This window comes from Crocuta crocuta, unplaced genomic scaffold (assembly GCF_008692635.1).
Source record: "Crocuta crocuta isolate KB4526 unplaced genomic scaffold, BGI_CrCroc_1.0 scaffold340, whole genome shotgun sequence".
In the NCBI taxonomy this organism is placed as follows: Eukaryota; Metazoa; Chordata; class Mammalia; order Carnivora; family Hyaenidae; genus Crocuta; species Crocuta crocuta.
Window position 1 is genome coordinate 1,908,401 of NW_027530642.1, and position 23,641 is coordinate 1,932,041.

General features: G+C 44.3%; 1 protein-coding gene across 1 annotated transcript in view; it reads left to right on the forward strand.

The window, feature by feature from the left end:
* Positions 1-18,639: 18,639 nt before the first annotated feature.
* Positions 18,640-23,641, forward strand: part of GLRA1 (glycine receptor alpha 1) — a 47,982-nt gene continuing 42,980 nt past the window's right edge. Inside the window, exon 1 of the mRNA XM_077769061.1 lies at positions 18,640-18,718. Within this exon, the coding sequence (XP_077625187.1) occupies positions 18,640-18,718 (79 nt within the window). The remainder of the gene's footprint in view (positions 18,719-23,641) is intronic.

A 23,641-nucleotide genomic window follows, 5' to 3' on the forward strand; every position in this document is an offset into this window, starting at 1 on the left:
AAAGCAGGCTTCAGGCTCTGAGATGTTGGCACAGAGCCCATCGCAGGGCTTGAGTCCACAAACTGGGAGATCATGAGCTAAGCTGAAGTTGGACATTTAACCGACTGAGCCACCCAGGCAGCCCTTCACATGCTTTTATGTAATTTACCTTTTTAGAATAAGCTTATTTATTTATTTTGATGGGGCACCTGAGTTATTTTGTTGTGGTGCCTGGGTGGCTCGGTTAAGCATCTGACTTCAGCTCAGGTCATGATCTTGCAGCTTGTGGGTTCAAGCCCCAAATCAGGCTCTGTGCCAAGAGCTTGGAGCATGGAGCCTGCTTCAAATTGTGTGTCTCCCTCTCTCTCTCTGCTCTTCCCTGTTCATGCTCTCTCTGTCTCTCTCCTTGAAAAATAAATAAACGTTAAAAAATAAGAGCATGTGAATTGGGCAAAATTTGTCCTATGCCATGCAAGCAATTTGGGTTTGAAGAATAGTGTACTCCACCATTCCATCTTAGACATTGTCCTTGGATTGAATGGAAAATACCAGAAGGACCTGTGAAACCCAGTCAGTTCTGAGCAAAGCCTAACTACCGTTAAGTCTCAAATGGCTTCTCAGTGTGAGTCATGGATATGGGCTGCTATTTGAATTTAAATACTTGGAGGAAAGATGGCACATTTGGGTAACAAGTAGGCACATTCAGCAGACAGGGCATAGCAGGGATGAGGTCACCAACAAAGACCTATTAAACTATAGTTTTCCATTCCCTTCTCATGTTAAAGCAACATCTGTGACTCCCAAACCTTTGCTTATGAACAGAAATTCCTCTAAGTAATATTTATAATATTATCTAAAAACATGTATTTATAATCTACTATATGCCAGGAACTTTTCTAAAAGCTTCAGATGCATCAATCATTTAATCTTTAAAGCAACTCTACGAAGTAGGTACTATTACCATCCCCATTTTGTGTATGAGTACCCCAAAGCAGTGATTTTTACCAATCTGGGACACCTTGAAGCCAATCCATTTCAAAGTCTTCAGAGGCAGAAAGACATTGTACAAACCTCTCCAGAGAGGTGCAGGGGCAGGGTGGAGAGAGGAGAGGAATAAAACTGAGAGGCTCACCCCAAATCATAGCCCTTCCCATGAGGAAAGGGGATGGGGAGAACTTGACAACACACTTCCCCTCAGTTCTGCTGCCGAAAGTCCTGATTTCCTTTCCATCCATCACCATTTGTCTCATGAAGAGACGAAAGAGAACAAAAAATAATATGGCACAAGACATAAAAAGTAGGGGGATGTCAAAATGAGGGGGTGAAGAAAAGGGAAGACAAGCAGAGTAATCAAGAGGGAAGAGTGCTAATTCAGGTCTCCCGGTTCTGCCAAGAACTCCCTGTGTTAGTCTCCCGCCCTCTCTGGACCACAGTAGTCTTATTTGTAAAATGGATGAGTGGACTGGGCTAGCTGACTTTAAAGATCTCTCTCAGTGCCACCATTCTAGGATTCAGAAACAAATGAAAGAAAAGGAAGAAGGTAGAGGCCATAAGGGGAGAGAAGTGTAGGTGGGAAAAAGCAAATGCTAAGGAGGAATGATGAAAAGGGAAGGAAACAGGAGAAAGAAGAGAAGGTACTTCCCAAAGCAGTTGGAGTCTGCTTTCTTGTTGAAAGAGAAGAAAGACTCTCGTATCAAGAATTATAGCAATAAAATCTTTATCCTCAGGCAGTCAGCTCCATGCCTCCCCCTGCTGGGAGCCATGGATAATGGTGGTGGGGGTCTGAGGCAGCTCTGGGAGGAAGGAGGGGGCTGCTTGTTTCTCCACGTCTAGTAAGGAGGGCAGCCTCTCCTTCTCTGGGCCTGACAATGGACAACGATGATTAGCATATTGCCAAGCTCTGGGGCATGTCCTGGAGAAAAGACTAGAGGATGTGCCCAAGGGAGCTACAGCTGCAACATTATCACATTGTGCCTGCAAGGATGCAATCCTGGGAACCTCCAAACAGAGGAAATCCCAGGCCAGCAAGAAATCTTCCAAGGTCATCTCCAACCGCCTGCCTCTAAGCATCTCTTCTCTAATAGCCCTGTGCCAAAGGACTTAGCAGAGAATGACACTTGGTGCTATTCTCTAGTTTTCATACTTGTCTGAACCATCCCAGGCCTTGAGGCTCTTGAAGACAAAGACAGTGCCCCTGATTGATTAAATATACCCTTAATTCACAGGGCACAGTGCTGGGCACACAGTGGGCTCTCCAAACCCTTTTGATAATTGGTCAGTAGGTGAAATGGTTCTAACCTCTCAACAATTATCTAGCCTGCTGCCTTAACATTTCAGTCTAAGCATTCTTTCTTTTGTTTATTAAAAAAAAAAAAAAAGAAGAAGAAGAATGCTTCAAAGTCCAACCTGAGAGAAGAGAAGTTGTCAGATACCTGCCTCTGTAGAAATGAGGTAGAATACCCACTCTTCCAGTGACATCTCCAAATCTGGAATTGACCCCAGAGAAGAAGTGAATGGACAGTGTCACTATATAAATGAGAAACACAGATGCAAAGAAAAAGACCATAGATAATTGTTTGCTTAGCATATAATAAGCAACTTCTGTATACCAGGTATTTGGCTAAGCAACTTATCTGATTTTTTAATTCTTCACAACAATCATAAAATTAGCATTGAGTATTCCTAGTTTACAGAAGAAGAAACTAAGGCTCCCAAATGTTACACAGCTTTCAAGGTCATAAAGTAAGTAGTGAAGTCACTCCTCAGCTGGTTCGTCTCACACGTTGCTCAGAGTTCAGCCTACCCCTGAACACTTCCGGCAACAAGCAACCACCTCCTTATGCTGCATCTTCCATTCTTGGGCATTGTTTGACCAACTGGTCAAAATAGTCTTTCCTCACATGTATCAGGCAGTCCCCTCCCTCTCTGAAAGTCCCATCCACTTTCTCTGGCCACTTGGAACAAGTCAGTGGGCTGTAGAAGGTACCTCAGCTACGGAATCAGAAAAATCTGCTTCTGTTCCCAACTACCACCTACCAGCCATGTAACTTTCAACCAAGTCACTTCTGCCATCTGTGCCTCAGTCTCCTCATCTGTGTAATAGGAACATAAATACTTACCTCGCCTAGAGTTTGGGAGAAGAAAAAATAAATAATACTTGCAAAGGGCTTACCGCAGTGCCAGGCAAACAGTAAATATTCAAGAACATCATTTTATTGAGTCCCTCTTCCCCATGATAACCCAACAGAGATTTGTAAAAAATGATCTCTCTGCCTAAACCTTCTCTGAGCCGAATACCCACAGAGTCTTTAATTATTCCTAACAGGTCAATTTCAAGTTTGTTTACCAGCCCAGCTCTCCCTTTCTGGACCGGCTCCAACCTGTCACTGTCCCTCTTAAAATGCAGGGCCTGTAATGGAATATAATAAATTAGCCAAGATTTGAAGCACACCCCACATCCCATATTTCCTGCCATACCTGCCTCTTTTAGTCTTTACATTTTTCTGTAGTTCTTCAGAATGATTAGGTATAACCTAGACTGGCATAAAATTTTAGTGAAGAATGTTTGAGTCTTATAAACAAAAGCTTCAATTTTTATTTGTAACAATGGCTAACATACTAAGTTGTTTCTATGTGTCTGGTGCTGTGTCAGCATTTGACACACATTTTCTCCTTTAACCCCCACAATCCTAGGAACACATTATTACCCTCCTTTTTCTGATAAAGAAATAGTTTTGGGGGCCCCTGGGTGGCTCAGTCAATTAAGTATCTGACTTCAGCTCAGGTCATGATCTCACCGTTCATGGGTTCAAGCCTGGCATCAGGCTCTTTTGCTGACAGCTCAGAGCCTGGAGCCTACTTCTGATTCTGTCTCCCTCTCTCTCTACTCCTCTCTGCTTATATTTCTCTCTCTCTCTGTCTCTCAAAAATAATAAATAAATATTTTAAAAGTGCTTTAAAAAATAAAAAAGAAATAGTTTTGAAGAGGTTAAGTAACTTGCCCAAGATCATATAGCTATGTGGCAGATTTGAGTCCACTATGCTATCCTATCTCTCATATTAAGCATTTAAGAGATGCTTATTATATGTAAGTAGTTCCAGGGATAAAACATTGGATATGATACAGACAGAAGACACAGACAGGGGCAACTTAAATAAATTTTTTTAAAAAGACATATTGCACCTGTAACATTGGATTTCTTTTTTTTTTTTTAACTTTTTTTTTTTTTTGAGAGAGAGAGAGACAGCGTGAGCAGGGGAGGGTCAGAGAGAGAGGGAGTCACAGACTGAAACAGGCTCCAGGCTCTGAGCTAGTCAGCACAGCTCGAACCCACGAACTGTGAGATCATGACCTGAGCTGAAGCTGGAGGCTTAACCAACTGAGCCACCCAGGTGCCCATGGCCTTCTGAACTATACTATCACAATGGTCTCTCTCCTCTCCTCTAGTACACTCCAATGTCTGTCTTCTTGGGCAGCATGAGTTAATGGAGAAAAAAGAAAAAGGTAGAAGCAGTCATCTCTCCTCTTTTAATTTTCACTGTCCCACCAATTCCTTCCGCCCTTGACCCTTTACCAGACTCCACCTTGTGAAGAGTTTTCAATGAGGAACCTGTTTGTCCTGGGGCTGGAGGAGAAGGGAAGCCTCTTTACACTGGTATACTCTCTCTGCCTTAGAAATAGTCATACTCTTTGACTCAGCAATTTTGCTCCTAGGACATGAACAGAGGTTTGTGATCAAGGGAGGGTTTCACAGCATAATTTATAATAACTAAAAAGTGAAAATAATATGAACGCCCATCAATAGAGGGACAGCTAAGTGAATGCTAACACAACCACACACTGGCATAGGCAGTCATTAATAACTGTATTTCTAGCAGTTTAAATACAAGAGAAAATATTCATTTAGAATCTTCAGTTAAAAAAAGAAAGAAAGAAAAGAAACTGATTATAATCTGTAGAGGAAGAAAGAAAACTCAGAAGAAATTTACTAATAAGCTAATGGTAGGTATCTAGATAATGGAATTTCCAGGTGGGATTTATTTTTTTTCTTTGAACCTCATTGTATTTTTTCAATGAGCATTTATTGTTTTAATCGTCAGAGGAAAATGTTATTTTTTTTAAAGGGTTGAAAGAATCTGGCCTGAGGTTAGCCAGCCAGCTCATGAAGAACAATTTTTGCCACTGGACAGTTTCCATCTGAGCAGCACCAATTACTACTCTGTTACCATCAGATCATCTTAATCCTATTAATTGAAATGCCAAAGTAATTTTATTAATTTACTACTTAACAGATAAATTACTAAGAGAATAGTAGAAGAATCCCCCGAGAGTGTTCCTTTAGGTGTGACGGCGGGTAGTCCTTGAATATTCAAGCGCAAAGCACAAAGAAGCCTCTAGACCTTCATCTATTTATCCCTCATGATAGAGCCTACACCAACCAATTCTCTCTGAATCAATAAAAACTGTACTGGACATTCACAGTGTGCCAGGCACCAAAACAAGCATTACTAAAGAATTACTTATTCTTCCCAACACTCCATGAGCAACGACTACTATTACCCCCATTTTACAGATGCAGCAACCAAGAAGGATAAGTTAGTCATCCAAGGCCGCTCAGCCAGTAAATGGCAGGGCCCGAATTTGATGGCAGAGTCCATGGAGTCTGCCCCTGTTTCAGTCTGGAAGTCAGTTCTTATTTATGTAGTACCTTATGCTTTCTTCAATGTGATTTCAAATAGTAAATACAAGTTAGCACAGAAGATGACTATACTCTATGGATGAGTAAACTGATGCTTAAATATGATGCATAAATATGATAGAGGGCTTGCTCAAGATCACACGGAAAGGAACAGGCACAAGTCAAACCCAGGATTTCTGACTCGACATCCACAGCTTGCCCCATTCCCCTGAACTGTTTCTCTTTGCCTCTGAGACACGCAGCAAGAAGCAGGAAGCAATGGAATTCGGCCCCCTGTATGGTCCCCCAATGAGCTACAAAGAGGTGACCCTGATGGAGTATCTCCCAGGGTAGAAAAGAAAGAAACCCCAGAAGGAAAAGAAAGGTTCAGCAATGACTCTTAGGTTCCTTCTGCCATTAACCCTCCTTCATCTTAAAACCAGAAAGGACACCTTGTCTTTCCCTCATCAGCCATCTATCTTCCTTACATCTCATCAAGCACCACACGTTTCACGGGCACATCTCGTCCTGACTTTTCAGTAAATATTTATTACAGAAGTTTATACTAAATGGAATGGAAACTTAACACAATGCATATTCCCATGAAATGAGCTGTTTTAACACATATGAACAGCTGCTTCAAAACTTATGCCCAAATTCCACCTTAGTCAAATTCATGCATCAATTCTGTCATCAAAGCACTTTATTAGGTTACTTAGTCTCTCCAAACCTCTGTTTCCTCATCTGAAAAATGGAGGAGAAACTGGTACCCACTTCATAGAGTTGCTGGATGGATTAGACAGCAATTATGGAAAAGTTCTTGGCTCTGTGCGTGGCACCTAGAAAGTGTTCAAGCTTTGGTAGCAACTGTTATTATAATTAGCTAACCTCTGAGTCCATTTCCTCTTCTATAAGATGGAGATGATCATCCCTACTGACTTTGCAGAGCCATAATATGCAGTCATTCATTAACTTATAGCAAGTGCTCAATAAATGTCTTTTTTAATGCCCAAGATGACCAGATTGCATAATTCTACGACTCTTCTACCTTCTTCTTCCCCAAGACTTTGGAACCTGCTGAGTGAGGCAAAGATGTTCCACCCCACTGAGCATAGCTGCAGCTGTCTGTCTTAGAGGATTCCCGGGTAATGAACAAGGGCTATTTAGAGCAGTTTCAGAGCCCTGGAGCTTCCTGTAAAACTCTGTATTTACATACAAATACCCACTTCAACTAAACCCTCTCAACTCACAATTAAGTATTCTCTTTCTGCAGACCAGTCAGTTTATTAAAGGCTGCTTCAGATTTGAATCTGAGTTGTTCTTTCTAAAATTTAAGGTCATTCTTCCTGAGAGCCCAGTGAGGGTTGTTTATTTTCTCAACATACTTCTTTGAAATTGGTCTCCTGGATGCTTGAGGGCCACACACATCCAAGCTCCACTTACACGAAGACCTCTGTTTAGTCTGAGATAAATAGCTCTCTTTTTGTGGATGCATTTCCTGTGGCTTCATAACAACATGGCTTACTTTCCACTATAGGTTTGAAGTAGTATATACTTGGGAGAGACAAGTGATAAGCTTTTTCTAATAGGCCCAGATATTCAAGCACTTCTTCAGGTAGGCTTTCTTCTTTTAGTTTGGGAGTTCAAGGGCTATGGCATATTCACTATCGATACAGTTAAGAGACAAGTATGTCAGCTTAGGTGTACCTGTAAAAGTTATTTAACCTCTGTGAACTTCAGTTTCCTCACCAATAAAATGGGAGTTATGACCCCCTACCCATAAGATTATATTAAGGACTAAATGTCAAAAGTAAAGCTTTTAGTGAAATCCCTGGCACTTTATAACTATTCAACACAGGCCAGCTGTTGTTATCATATTATTTCTATTTTGCTCCATCACTCAGTACAATCTCTGACTTACAGTAGGCACTACATAATTCGTTTGGGATAAAGAAGTAAATAAATGAGTTAATAAATTAATGCTATCTCAAATAAGATGATTACCTCAAAATGCCTGGTGAATGAAGACGGCTGACTGACCTGAGAAGAGAAAGAACAGATTTTCACAGCTTCTGTATAAGCACTGGGACCTTTGGCCATTTAAAAGCCGCCTGCAGTTGGTAAAGTCTGGTTGTATTTTTTTTAATGTTTATATATTTTTGAGAGAGAGACAAAGCATGAGCAGAGGAGGGGCAGAGAGAGAGGGAGACACAGAATCTGAAGCAGGCCTCAGGCTCTGAGCTGTCAGCACAGAACCCAATGCAGGGCTCAAACTCATAAGCCGTGAGCCAAAGTCAGATGCTTAACCAACTGAGCCACCCAGGTACCCCAAGGCAGGTTGTATTTTAAAAATGAATGAACTAGGGAGACAGGGTGGCTCAGTCGGTTGAGCATCCAACTTGGGCTCAGGTCATGATCTCACAGCTCATGGGTTCAAGCTCCACATTGGGCTCTGTGCTGATAGCTCAGAGCCTGGGACCTGCTTCGAATTCTGTTGTTCTCTCTCTCTCTCTCTCTCCCCTTCCCCCACTGGTGCTCTGTCTCTCTCTCTCTCTTTCTCTCAAAAATAAATAAACAATGGGACACCTGGGTGGCTCAGTTGGTTAAGTGTCCGACTTCGGCTCAGGTCATGATCTCACGGTTCATGGGTTCAAGCCCCACATCGGGCTCTGTGCTGACAGCTAGCTCAGAGCCTGGAGCCTGTTTCAGATTCTGTGTCTCCCTCTCTCTCTGACTCTCCCCTGCTCATATTTTCTCTCTCTCAGAAATAAATAAAACATTAAAAATAAATAAATAATAAATAAATAAACATTAAACATTTTTTTAAAGAAAAGAAGTTTAAAAACAAGTGAACTGAACTGAAAAAATAAATAAATAAAATGAAAATCAAATTAATGCCTGCAACATTACAAGAGAGAGAGTTTAATGAACACTTGGGAAGGGTTTGCCCATCCTCTTCCTGTCTTTTGAAAACGGCCACATAGTCAAGATGCCCAGACCACATCTGGAGATCCCAGTCATGTGGGGGCTCTGCCCTCTGAACCCTGAAAGTCTCTGAATCTTTCAGTGGAACCTCAATGTCCCCCATCTGTACACAGAGATGCTGTCAAGGGAATGGTGCCGGAAGCCAATACAGTGATGGATTTGGAAGTGCTGTGTAAATAGAAAGCATTATTTGTATAACAGTGATCATCATGTTGTTCTCCACCCGTACTCTCCGATTCCCAGAGTTCCCAAAATTCTCACTGGTAGTTCCGAGAGTCATGCAAACATTTCTTCACAAAACCATGAGCCAGAGCAGCAGCTCCTCAGAGGGACTGTGCAATCACTATCACTGGGAAGAGTCAACAGAGTGTAGTGGTTAATAGCATGGGCTTTAGAGGCCAGATGACTGGTGGCCTTACCCCTTATAAGCTATACAACCTTGGCTAAGTTTCTGAAAATGCAAGTGTCAGCTTCATCTGTAATGATGTCATCTTCCTAGGATTGTTGAGAAGAGTAACTGCAGTAACACGTGTAAAGTACCCAGCACATAATATGTATGAAGTGAGCAGGATCTCTTATGGTTCTGTGCTAATATCATGCCTTTATCTGTGTTCAACCTGTTATTATTTTTCCTCAATATTTACACTCCCAGGTCTTTGCAACCTCAAATGAGCAATCCCTGCTGATCAGTGCGATTTCTCTTCCTAAAACTTTTTGTCCAGAAACCCTGAGCTCCATTCCCTACAAAGACATACTTTTCCAGTGAGATTTATCTGATTAAAAAGAAAGCTGCATCGAAGGTAATGAGAGCCATTTGCTCTCCTGTCCAGCTCGTGGGATGCATGCTGATTATGCAGGGCCTGCTAACAGCTTTGGCTCTGGCAAAGCAACCCCCATAGGGCTGTTCTTCAGGATTCAAGTCTCTGAAGAATCCCCCTGGATTCTTCACACTGTAACTGAACTCGGGGGACAGGGAGGTGTACTTGATGCCCACAGACTTAAGCCAAGTATTCTTTCACCGTAAAACCAGACTGCAGAATTGCACTGATGGTCAGACGCATAGGAAAATTTCCCCCAGTGAGACATATAGGAACAGTCAGGGCAAAGTGAGATGGTTCTTGTAGAATTGTAATTAGGGACCTAAGCGGGGAGAAATGTGAGGTTTATGCATAGACATAGGTTTGATCTAGGCCCCTGGCCCAAGTCAACCTCTAAGAAGGTTGTGGATGCTCCCCCCCGCCCAAAAAAAAAAAAGATGGCTTCTTCTCCTATTTTCCTGCCTTGGGTTTTCCCAGAGGACATGTATTTTCCCTAGGGACTGACTAGATGTATCAGGGCCAAAATATGGGACTTTTTCACTCCACTCAAATCACATCATTGAGGCCCAGGACCGGCGCAGCTAAATTCTGCTTCCCCTGGAATGTCAGGTGCTTATCACCCACTTAACAAACATCTACTGAGCCCTGACCATGTGCCAGGCTCTGTGCTCATGGAAGTCATACTTATTAAGAGTCTGGATAGAAGCTTGGGAGAAAAATCATTCTTTCAAGGTCCTGCCTACATAATACCTTGATTGCCCCATTCCAAGGATGAGGAAGGCTAGAGAGTGGAAGGTTGAGGTTGAACCAAAAAGCACCAAGGGCTGCTGTGATTCCCAACTTGAAACTGACACAGGGAGTGAAGAGAAGAGATGCAAGAGGAAGGAAGACATTGACATTGATGTAAGTTAGGCACATACAGTGTGGTGCACCACAGCTAGATCGCCACATGTTTAAGCCTTAATTATCTCTTCTATAAAATGGGGCAGACATCTTACCTCTCAGGCTATTGGCAGGATAAAATGAGATAAAATATGTAATACTGTTTCTTGCAACCAAACAAGAAAAATAAAAATGAAGCTTTTTAGAGATAAAATGAGAGGCTGTCATAAGTACAGATTCCCTCTCCAGGTAAATACGTTTGGTTACCTATAGGAAACCCTACTCTAGATGGACTGGGTTTGACACTCTTTGATGCTGTAGCAGGACCAGGAAGGACTAGGGTGAGGTGAGCGAGACTCCCAGGACACAAAAGTTAAAGAGGTGCTCACTCTCGGACCCCTACAAGGGCATGGTTGGCACAGCCCTGACAGTGAGTGCCTCTTCAATTTCGCTAGGTGCCTCCTTTCCTCACCCTGCTGCCGCCTGCATTATGGAGATACATAAAACAAAGCAAAAGAGTTAGTGGATGGAAGGTTATGCAGAGGAACACACCAGAAGCAATGATAAGGAGTATGAAAGATCCCTAGAGATCCCAACTTCCCTAGGGGCAGGGGAAGAACGAGATGGAATCTCAAAGTTCCTTCTAGTTCCAAAGATCCAAGATTTTATGTTATGGAACAAGAGAATCATATTCAAAGACAAGTGCTTTTTCACCCAGATAAAGGTTTTGTGTGTGTGTGTGTGTGTGTGTGTGTGTGTGTGTTTTAGAGAAAGCAGGTATAGCTGTAGGAGGTGGGACAGGAAGGGAGAAGGATGTCATGTGCACTAGACCCTGGGGAAAACTGCGCTCGGAGCGTGCCAACTCTGACATTCTGTTCTCAGGGGTGCTTAGCAGATCATGAAGTGAGAGTAATAAAATGTCAGGCACTCCTTGGCCAGCCTAAGCCCCTTACTGCAATCAGATAAAATTGGAATTGCACAGCTGGTCATGAGAAGCCAGATGTTGACCTAAAGGTGAAAGCCAGGAAAGCTGAGGGTGACCAACAGGCCCCATGCTGTGCAATGACCCCTCCCCCCCCCAAGTCCCCTTATGTCAGAGGCAGGGACATGAAACTGGACCAGTCCATAAGGACAGAAAAGTGTCAGCCCATTTCTTCCCAGGAGCCTCAGACACAGAGCCATCCCCTCTCCCCATTCCTTTCCCAAGGACAACCCACCGGTGGAAGGAAGCTTTCTCCCCCACAAGCACAACATGGGCAATGGCAAATGTTGGTTCTTTCTAAAGGTGCAGTGGCTAAAATTAATAAAACTCAGAAAAATGCTCTGATTCATGTCCCCACCTCCCCCTAAATACTGCCTTCCTCCTCTGAACCACCACCGCAGTCCAATTATGCCACCTAAGCTGAGTGACAACCTTCGATAATTATTTATGTACCTAATCTATTCTATCTGCTCAACAATAAACAGCAAGAGGGCAAAGGCCATTCATCAGCAAACGATTATTGATTGCTACCACATGTCAAGCACTGAATGAGACAGTCGCGGACTTTGCCTACATGGCGTGCTTTTTCTGTGGGGAGTGACATGTTCACCTGCACCCCCGCCCCATTGTACCTTATGCATATGGGAGCTGCTTAACTAATCAGAAGGATCAGAGGATTTCAGAGCAAGAGGGCCTGTGAAACTAAGACAACCTAGCACCCCAGTTTAGTCCCTTGGCAGATTGGTGATCCATCCTGCCAACTTCCCTACTGGGAAGCTGTTCTCTGGGCAGCCACCACCAGTTGAATGGACTGGTAGTCAACATACAACTGTTCATTGTGCTTGATATAATGCAAAACTGTCATTTCACAGATGAAGAAACTGAGGGCCACCTAAGAAAAAGAATTAGCCCAAGACCACACAGTTACAGCTACGACTATACCCATGCTCCCCAATGCCCACCTTACTGTTTTCCTCTATTCCACAGTGACTTTCAAAACCCTGAAGTAAGTAGGGGCGCCCGGTGGCTCAGTCAGTTAAGCATCTGACTTCAGTTCAGATCATCATTTCACGGTGCATGAGTTTGAGCCCCGCATTGGACTCTGTGCTGACAGCTGGAGCCAGCTTCTGATTCTGTGTCTCCCTCTCTCTCTACCCCTTCTCGGCTCTCACTCTGTCTCTCTCTCAAAAATAAAAAAATAAACATTAAAAATTAAAAAAAAAAAAAACCTGTAGTAAGTAAATGCCCATGGAAACACAGAGTAGACTTTCCAACAACTTTTGACTAGTTGACCAGGTGCTGTCTGCACAGAATAAATACCAGCTCATTGGATAACCTCCCTGCCAAGGCAAAGGGAATAGATATTCTGACCCAAGCCAGAGGACAAGTTGCCTGTAAGCCAAATTGGATACCCCCCATTTGAAGATGTTTTTGAAGGGCCCATTTCCCAAGCGTGGCCAGGCCACAATTCAGCATAACCAGCTGAGAAATCAGATGGATTATTTTTACTATAAAGGGATTAAGGGATGGTAATCTTCTGTTAAGTTTTAGATACACCTGTAAGGGCACAGACCAGGGAGTCCAATCCCTACTACTCCCAAACTCCTCACAGACTCGAAGTTTAATCCTTGTCTCTTATCATTGTTCTCTCTCTCTCTCTCTCTCCCTCCCTCTCCCTCTTTCCTTCCCTTACTCTCTCCCTCCCCCTCATTTCCTCCTTCACACACACAATACTTCTTTTAGTTCTCCAAGTCCTCTCTCACTTCTAGACTGCATACACGCTGTTCCTTCTACTCAAAACACACTTCCTCCATATTTCTTCTAGGCCAATTCTACACCCACCCTTCAACTTCTACTGTAAAAACTGTTTTCCTAGCAAAGCCTCTTGAAAAGCCCTCACCTTGCACTAAGTGCGGTTGCATGCCTGGCCCCTGTGTTCACTGAACCCCTTGCTGATAGCACTGGCCACACCTCAGACACCTTTACTTGCACATTCTCCTCTCTCCATTCCACTTCCCTCCCCTCCCCGTCTGCACCTGCAACTTCTCCCCCAGCCCTGGGCACCTCTCCCTTGGTTATCCTCTGCCCATTGGTCTCTCTTCTGCCCCTCAGCTTGCCCTCCCCTTTTCCTACCCTTGACTTCCTGACTCCTCTATGCACGTGGAACCAAAGAGATGGAATCTGTCGAGGAGTCTCCCTCTGCTCACCCAGAATGGCTCTTGGTGGTGTGACACCTCGCAGGGTATAATTGAAGTTGTTTCTTCCCAGTATTGCTCCCAACCCCAGCTTATTTGAAATTCAGATTGACAGCTCCCTATTGATTCTCTATTTCCAACTGATGTTTGCCGCAGGAGAATGAGAACCTGAACATTGATCTGGCCTTTCTTCCAAAAGATCCCTGAAAAATATGTTGTTCCATCAGAGAGAAATCTCGAGACTGGATTGGGAAGAACAAAGACACAAACACACTCACATTCCCCCAAAAGATTGCAGAAAAAATGCAGATCCCAAGACCAGTTGTGTAAAAAAGAGGGGGATATAAAGAAGGAATATTACAGACTAATAAAATGATGCATTAGGGCCAAAAGGACTCTTAGAGATTATTCTAACCCCCTTATTTTATAATTTGGGAAACTGAAGGCCACAAAGGGAAGTGACTCACTGAAGGTCACAGGGCCCCCACTTTACTGTGTCAGCCTGCCTCCATTCCCCCCACTCCCAGCTTGAGATCCTACTCTTGGATTTTTCCATGGTCGGTTTCGTTAGGAGTCAAAATTGAGGTCCTTTAGGTACCAAAGCCTCCCAGTGTGACAAATCTCCTAAAAGGTGATAGCTTAACACTCTTTCCAGCCAGTTTGCCTTTTGCCATAAAGCCTTCTCAGAGAGGGGCAGAACCCTTGGTCCCAGAAGACCTCACTGTCTTTCTGAAATTACTATTAATCAAATCTGTCTAAACCGAGTCTGATTCACTACATTACATTGCAGTAATCCCTTGGAACAATTTGCATCATTTCCAAATACTCTTACAGGGTCAGCAAATCCTAACAATCAAATGTTTCATTTCTCGGATTCATTCCCAGCTTCTCTGTTCTGTAGCCCACAGTCAGTAAGTGAACATTCAAGTTCACCAGCGGTAGTGGTTCTAATTGTGCACCAAGGGCTGCTGGATGCGTATTAATTCTGCACAAAAGCACAGAGCACAGATTTACTATAGGGGCCCTTGAACTAATTCTGTGCAAAATGTGCTTTCTACATTTAGACAGAAATGTACAGTGATTATTAAGTGGAGGGCCATGGCTATTTTGACACTCAACAGAGGCTTTGTATTTGAAAAAGAATTAGGGAGATTTTGGTCGAGGGCAATAAGAAACGGGAGATGCTTGGAGGTGGTTCACCTGCAATACCAGTGAATATTATTGAGAAAACTTTCTTTCTGTTCTTCTCATTGTCTCGGGAAGAAAGTCTCAGTCAGGTGTTAATACTTGGGACTTGGGGCAGGCTCGGGCTCTGAATGTCAGTAAGCTACAGCATGTAACTCGAATTTTAGACTTCTCTTTTTGTTTTGTTTTCACAACTGTGGTTGTGTCTACTATCGTAAACAAAGGTGCTTTTTTATTTATAAATAGTGCATATATAAAGTTCTGTTTTTAAAAAGAGTTAAGTTTGAAAGAAGTGAGGCAATTTAAGGAAACATTGTAACTGACTAGAAGAAGCGGTACAGAAACAGGGCAAAAAATGGGGAAATGACACCCAAAAAACCCACTGGTACGTGAGATGTGGGAAAGCTGGGACTAGTGAATCTCAAAATGTCAAAGAATTCTGCTGTAACTCACTTGACAAACAGATCATGTGGTAATCCACTACCGTTTCTCCATTTTTTAGTGCGGCAAATCTGCTTGTGCGTATCAGAATTGCTGGAAGTCAGGCTCGTGTTTTGATGTTCCTACATGTAACAGAATATAACAAGCTTCAAAAACAAATAGGAATAATAGCAGCCATCGTCCTTGGCACTCTTCATAATTTAGAAGTCTTTCCCGGACACTGTAGCCTTTGGATGAAGCACCACTTAAAAATCTGAGTTCTAAACCCTTGTCTCATTAAAGTGCTGTGTGACCCAGGGCCAGTTACTTAACCTCTCAGAGTCTCCATACCCTTTAGTTCAGCTCCACATGCCAGGGCATCTAGTGAGTCAGTGGCCAGGTAGCCAGACTGAAATGCTGTGCTGCGGACGTGGGAGCTAAGAGGACTCTTCAACTGGGGGAGGATTAAATGGCGCGTTTTGCTAGTAGCAAATGGTAGGGGATAATTTGGGGCGAATTCATTCTCTCACTATCAGGCATAATAGGATTCAGGCTTATGAAAGAGGCCTAAGGGCCAAGAGATGGCTGGTGCTCTTGTAGCTGCTGGGAGGGACTACTAATGTTCCCAAATCTTATTATCTGAGAGGAGGGGCAGGAGAGAGAACAGGAGCTTATGACAGCTTCATAACTGCCACTCCTTGAGAGGTTCTAGAAGTGAATTATAGCAGCAGAAAAGTCGTAAATCACCAGGAGCATGACTGTGGTCCCCTTTGCTCACACCAGAGCCACAGAGCAGCCATGAGTCTGGTGTTGAATGGAGAAAAGGCTGGGACTGTGGTACCTTCCCAGCCAGGTGGGGCCCATGGTGCGGCTGAAAAGTAGCACTGAGACCAGAAGAAGCCCCCAGACTGGCTCTGAGCTGCTTCAACACACACACAAACACACACACACACACACACACACACACACACACACAGAGCAAGGCAAGAGCAAGACACTATATTGAGTGCCCACTATGTTCCAGGAACTATCTTAGGTGTTTTTTCACTGTGCTGTCTCAGTTATTCCTTGTGTAAAACTAACGTGACCTATGAAGCAACTAACTAAAGTTCCGAGAGGTAAAGTAACTTCCCCAACGTCACACAACTGTCTCACAGCTTATAAGTGAGACAGAATAAATTCCAGTCATCTGCTCTTCCCTCTCTTTTTGTACTATTCTAGATGACATCTCACATTTCAGAAACATATCCGTGCAATACACATACCACGTCCACACATCCACTAAAGCATTCACACATCCACACCTTATACCCCACATATACCCACACCCCACATATACACACAAAAATGCTGTACTTAATACACTTTCACATGAACATGGGTGTCCACATGGTTGCACATACATGTCCATGTAACACAATCCACTGTGCATCCGCAAACACCCCCATCACACCCAAGCCCCCACACACATCCATACACATCTACCCACTTGTACACATCACATTTAGAAACCTGCCCACATCACACCAACTCACAAGCATCCAGAGTCACACACATAAAAACAGTAAAATGCACTTGTCCCTCATCTTGTGAATCAAAACTAATTCTTCAGTATATGGGGAAGGGGGTCCTCAGGTTACCAAACATGGGTGTCTAAATAATTCTGAAATACCTTCTGAGCCTGCGAAGGAATACCAGATTGCTTTCAGTATTCTTCATTACTGGAGATAGCAGTCTAATTATTTTAAAATTGTTAATCCATATATGAATATTTATGGATACCCTATTAACCAGAATATTTGATTAATTAAAGTAGCATATTATTCATTCATTCATTCACTGTACAATTACTAGGTATCAATTATGTTGGAGACACCATGGTAGACACAGTAGGGGATTAAAACAAAGAAACAATAAATAAAAACACCACGATTCCTGGTCTTCAAAGACAAACACAAGTAACTATATCACAAGGTAACATGGTCTGGGACCTGGTGAGTGAAGGGATGTGAGAGGGAAAGGGCACAAGGGGATAAGATGGCTCTGAAGCTTCTGGACCTGGAGAATGGGGAAATGCTGGTGCTGTCTGGGTGGCCGTGGTCTGGAGGAGCAAGTTCAGACAGGAAGCAGTGGCATTGAGTTTGGGAGGTGTATTTGAGGCATAGGCAGGACATCTAGATAGACATGCCCTGTGGGTGTTTGTAAATGAGGAAAGGGGGCTTCCGGAAGCAGCCAGGCAGAGACACAGACGTGAGAATTATCCATTAAAAGTGATCACTTGAACCGTTACAACTGTGAGATCAGAAATGAGCCAAGGCAAAGAACAAGAGAGGTTGAGTGCAGATCCTTGGGGAACACAATGTCCTACTTGGCTGGGTGACAAGAGCTCCCCTCTTATGCAACACACACACACACACACACACACACACACACACACGTGCACGCTTATCTCCCTGTGCATGCACCCTTTTCAACGCACCAGATCCTCAGCACCACAGGACAGGGCTGCGCTTGCTTCCAGCTCTCTCCTGGTATAATTTTAAGACTAGGAAAGCTCAGGTGCCCAAAGCAACCCAAGTGATTATTCTTTAACCCTTCAGCTTCCAATCTCGACTCCTCTAGAAATCTGCACACCTTTGAACGTGTGGCAGGGGGACAACAGCCACTGTCCTCAGACTTCAGTAGTTCATGCTATGGCTTGAATGAGGACCTGAAACCACTTTGTCGCAAAGGAGTGGGGGATAGGGACGGAAACACTGTGAAGCATCCCAGCAGTCTGATCTCAGATCCCCCAATCTTGATACACCAAGGCAGACTGATTTACTCTGGGATCTATATTGGTCTTTTGCACTAACTGTGCCTCAGTTTTCCCAACTGAACATTTTCTAAGGTGTATGTTTCATGAGATGGCAGTCCCATAAGGATAGGGATCTAAGCTTGTTAAAGCTTCTGAGAAGACTCGAGGTAAAGACGCCTGATTAAATTTTGGTTCCCAAATGCATTTGACTTGGGCAACATTTTTTTTAAATTAGTGACTCTGATTCTGAAGAGAAACTTTGGGGAAAGGCTGGACTATTAGATCGCTGAGATTCTGCCTGGCGGTGCTGTTCCCTGCGGGCACCTAAAGAACACTGTGGGCACCTAAAATACAGAGCTGGACCTGCTGGGAAGTTAACCCTTCAATCTCCTCCCCAGGGAGGCCCAGCGGCCATGTGTGACTGCTCAAAACCCCAGCCTGAAGAGGCAGCCACTTCTCAGCAGCAATCAGACACTCCGCTGCCTGCCAGGATCCTGCATTGGCGGATATCTGGCCGAGTGAACCACGTAACGTGGCCTTTCCTCATTAGGGACCCATACTGCCCATTTCCCAGGCTGAGAACACTCTGGCGGTTCTTGGGTCTGGGCAAGGCTGGCATAGGGTCACAGGGCCATCATTAACCCACTGCTTTCCTCTCTCCCTTCTTAGCCTTGCTGCTTCTAAGGAGGCTGACGCTGCCCGCTCCGCGCCCAAGCCTATGTCACCCTCGGATTTCCTGGATAAGCTAATGGGGAGGACCTCTGGATACGATGCCAGGATCAGACCCAACTTCAAAGGTAGAGAAAACTTTCCATCCAGATCCTCAGGCATCTGCTTTCCTAGATTACAGAAGCAAGCAGCGTGGTATTGTATGCAGGTGGTAAACACGTGGCATGAATCCCATGACTCTTTCCTCTCCCAGAGGCAGACAGCATTAGTCAGCTCTGTCTTCTCCCCACCAAGCCTGAACAGAGCCATAGAGAATCCAGCTCCACAGACCTCTGGTTGCCAGGAGTCAGTATGTGAGTGAAAACCTATCTGCTCCCTCTGGTATAATGGACAGATCGACAAATGTGGAATGTGGAGAAATGGGTTCAGCAGTTTTGTTTCAGGCACAAACTTACACTCTGAACTTGCATAAGCCTTTTCCTGTCTCTGGGCCTCAGTTACCTCATCTCTGGGGTGATAGAGTTGGCTGGATCTGTGGTTTTTATAAACTATGTTCCACGGAGCCCTCAGGCTTTTCCATCTTTTCCCTCAAGAAGGAGTGGACATACGGAGCGAAGCCCACCCTTGCTTTGCCCCCAGACAAAGATAAAATTCTAGCTGTATTTGTTTCAAAGAAGAAATTCCCAGCTAAAATTCATCCGCTGAATGTTCCCAGGAATGACTATATAATTTTGAAACGTTCTAGTCTAACTCAGAGTCATGACTTCAAGTGGCCACAGGGACTGGGCAGGTTACTTACAGGAGTGGGATAAGCCATGAGGAAGGCCAAAGGGAGCTGCAGCTATTCTGGAGAAATAGAGGTGCAGGTGAAGAGGGCAGCCTCTCCCCAGCCCCAGCCCATAGTTACCCTATAGGAATGAGGGAGGGCCCCATGTTGCCAGATCATCCAGGAGTCTAAGAAGAGCAAGAGATCAAGATTTATGCAAAATTTCCTGATTCCTAAAACGTATAAATTCAAACAAAACATGTTTGCAAGCCAGATATGCTGGGCAGGGGTCTGCCAATTTACAAACCCTCACCAAATGACCTAAGAAACTTCTTTTAGCTCCAGAGTCCTATGAGAGCTTAATGTCTGTTACAAGAGGAGACCAGCTCCCTCTGTCCATCAATGCCCAGGAAGTTGCGGCCACGTCACACTGCTGAATGGAGTTCCGCTGGTGTGGTTCTTCTGGGGGCTCCCTGCACACTCCCGACTTCCTCCCAGTACCCCTGCTAAACTCTTATTCCAAGGACCAACTGCCAGCCTCCTTAATCAATTCATGATTCCAAATGCCCTTCCTCACTGTTCCTTTTGGCTCACGTCCAAGCTCAAACAAGGGATGTGACAGCTGGTAACAGCCTCCTAATATTTGCTTACTTCACTCCCCTTTCTCCAGGTACTCTTCTCAGAGTGCTCTGCAAGTGGAAAGTGTCTGTGGCATGCACTGGAGTTGGTTGCTTGGGGCCCACCTCCCACTCCTGTTTATCTGAAGGCCCCTCTGCCACCTTCTCCTGAGGCCGTATCTTTCAGCATCATTAGCGTGACCTTGCCTCCCTCAGGGACACGTTAAGTCAGGACCAAGGTTGCGGCCACAGGGTCTGGGCCCAGGCCCTTCACCAGGGTCACAATTTCAAACATCCAGGGGGATCAGGTACAGCACCTGAGTGAAGCAGGATGGGGATAAGGAAAGAAAACCAGCAAGCACAGGCTCATCTAAGAGCAGCCATTTCTCAGGTCCTAACAGTAGCTGCCAGGTAGGAATGCTGGCCCTGGCCAGCAGGCCTTCCAAGAGAAGACTTGAGTCTGGGGTTTGCTGTGAAATCACAAGTCCAAGTTGGCTGGTAAATCACATCTTTTAGAAACACCATTGGCCAAATCAAATGCATTGGAGACCTAACCACCAGGTTGCATTGGGCGCCTCTGATGGTTTTCCGGAATTCCAGCCCGCCACGCCCCCTGGTGTGCTTTCCTGGAACTCCATCCTGAGTGCCCTGGGCTAGCTCTCTTAAGGAGGAAAGGGTGTGTTGAATGTGCATGCATCCAAGGTTCATGTGTTAGCTTGCCTCTATGCATAACACTGTACGTGGCACATAGATGGCCCTCAATAAACCTTTCAAGAATGAATGAACCAAAATATATGCTAAGGCTTAGAGCATCCCAAGGATGCTGTCAAGACTTCAACTCGGCTACAGTTACTCAATTCTTTGTCTAATGCTAGCAATTTATTTGTTTACTCATTCATTTATTTACTTACCTATTTGCCTATCAATGGGCATTTTTAAGAAGTAAAATTTCACCCAAACTATAAAACTATTGAGTCAGGCAGGGCCCTTCTCCCCAGTCTGAGAACATCACTTTGAATATCTGGGCCCCAAATCTACAGACCTAGAAACTGTCTTAGACTTTTTCCAAACCTGTCCCCTTCAGTCTCTTCCAAGTTGGGCTCTGAGCAAGGTACCTCTTTCTGGAACACCTCCCACCCTACCTCCCCTGCCCAGGGACTGGGAAGCAAGGTTTCTCTGCTCTCCCTTGGGTGAGAGCTGAAATATTGGCATGAGGTGTCTCCTGCCCCTGAGCCCCACGGTCCCTTCACACTTCCATTCAAGCACAAATAAGATTCCCAAAAGCCGCATACAAACCACAGAGCTCCTGAAATGGCCATGTAGATAAGGCCCTATGACCCTAACACAATAGGAAGAGACCTGCATTGTTTGAAAACTGCACAGAGTGATTAATCACCCAGCAGTTTCCTTCTAGCATGAGAAATTTTGCCTGCTCCTGAATCGCCTGAAGATAGGGGTGGCTGGGAACAGCAGGCTCAGCCTGCAGAACACAGTGGCAATGCAAGTCCTAATGCATAAGTAAAGAGCACTAAGATTGGAGTCCAGTCCTCCCACTACTGACCTGACGTGTGACTCAGAGACAATCACTTGACATATCTGGGCCTCTGTTTCTTCATCTGTAAAAATGATCCAGTAGGACCTAGGCCCTTCCAGCTCTGATGTTCTGTATCTTCTCTAAGACTTTGTGTAGGATAATGGCTCCCAGGATCAGGGGCACAGCCTAATACAAACACATACACAAAAGCAAAATTAAACTTTAATATTTAATGAAATATATACTTTATCCTGCTGCCAAAGGCAACCAGATTGTAATTTTCTCGAGGATAATTTAATTTCAGATTTATATCAATGAACTACATCTCCCCGTGGGGTCCCTTTGGCTGGCGCCCTCTCACACACATAAATCAGGATCTAATTTATATGGGAGTCACAGTGCCACACACTTGCAGGGCCTGGGGGAGAACTCTGGACACGTCATTTGAAGGCATGGGCAGTAACTCTTTGGGGCATCTTAGTGGTATGAGACTGAATGAAAAGAAAACCCTGGGTGTGAGTCTCAACTAAGACCAAAAAAAAAAAAGGAATGGGTCTTTGTGTTGGTAACAAGGGGGCAGACTTCCACTCAGCATCAGGGAAATTTTTTAGCAGACAGAAGTATCCAGCTATGGAAAAGGCTGCTCAAGACAAAATGAGTTCCCCAGCACTGGAGGTGTTCAAGGGCTCAGCCTCAAGTGAGTAGCTGGTGCCACCATAGTAATGGTTCCTAAATTTGGCCGTACATGGGAATCACCCAACTTAGCTTGTTAGACAATAGATTCTGGGCTAATCTGCAGGGATTTGGATTCACTGGGGCTGGAGCTGGGCCGAGGAATCTGCAGTTTAACTAGTTCCCCAGGTAATTCTACTGCAGACAGCAGGTTGGGAAGGAATTGATCAGGTGACCTTTAAGAAACCTTCTAGCCCCCAAATCCTGTAACCTTGTAGTTCAAATGGACAGCTCCCATAAAGGAATTCCAAACCAAAAGAGCTCAGAGTGTCTACCCAGATCAAGAGCTACTGTCCCAGGCTGATGGGGAAATTGTTACCCAGAAACAGGAAGAGGCATGCCTAAATAAAATAGCCAGTGAGTATTGGAGCTTTATCGAAAACCCAGGAAGACTGGCACTCCCTTGGAGGGAAAACCTGGATTCCCACCACAAGACTGAGTCCTTTCCTACACACCAAGATTTCTGAAAAGAAGGAAACTTTGTCTGAGTTTGGGCAAAATGTTTGGGCTCTTTTTTAAAGAGGGACAAAGGGGAATAGGTAACAGAGGACACAAGGATTATCTGCTTCCTTCTTTCCACAATCAGAAAACTTGGGTTTGACTCCTGGCTCCACCACTTGCTGGCTACATAAGCCCAAGGAAGTTATTAAAATTCTCTGCTCCACAGCAGGGATAGTAATTTTTTCCCAGCTCCCACAGGATCTCACGGGGATCAAAAAGAAAGCAGACCTGAAAAAATTCACAGACTGCATATTGCAATCTTCATGTGGAGGATTATGAGCTATTCCCAAGTATTACCATTTTCAAGGTCAGCTTAAGGTTTATCACCTTCATGAGGTCTTTCCTAATGACTTGCTCCCCAGCACCTCTCTTGTATCTAGACTAGTGCTTATGGGAATCTTACCCATGGTCTTACATTCCTCACTGGTTATTTTATACTGGCCCCCTTGTCAACTCAGGTGGAAGCCCGGTGCTTAAAATCCTGGATTCTGCCACTGTGTGACCTCGAGCTTAGCCCCTTTCTTTCCTTAAACCTCTTTCCTCCAAGTATAGCCAGCCACCAGCTTTAGAATTAGAGAAATCTGAACTCAAACTCTGGCTCCACCATTTACTAGCTGTGTGGCCATGAACAAATAACCTCTCTGAGCCTCTGTTTCCTCATCTGCAAAATGGAGGTACATATCTTCTGATGAAGTTGTTGAGAGGATATAATGAGATAATATCAGTAACACTCTTAACACAGCAGCAAACCCTGTAATGCTCAGTAAGTGGTTACTGCTACAATTAATACTGTAAAATGAAGAAATTGGGCTTCAACTGGACAGAGGTCCCTAACAATGAGATCCTAAAGAGCAAATATTTCTCCATTTCTTTTCTGTCCTTTGCAGTAGAATTCAAGCTT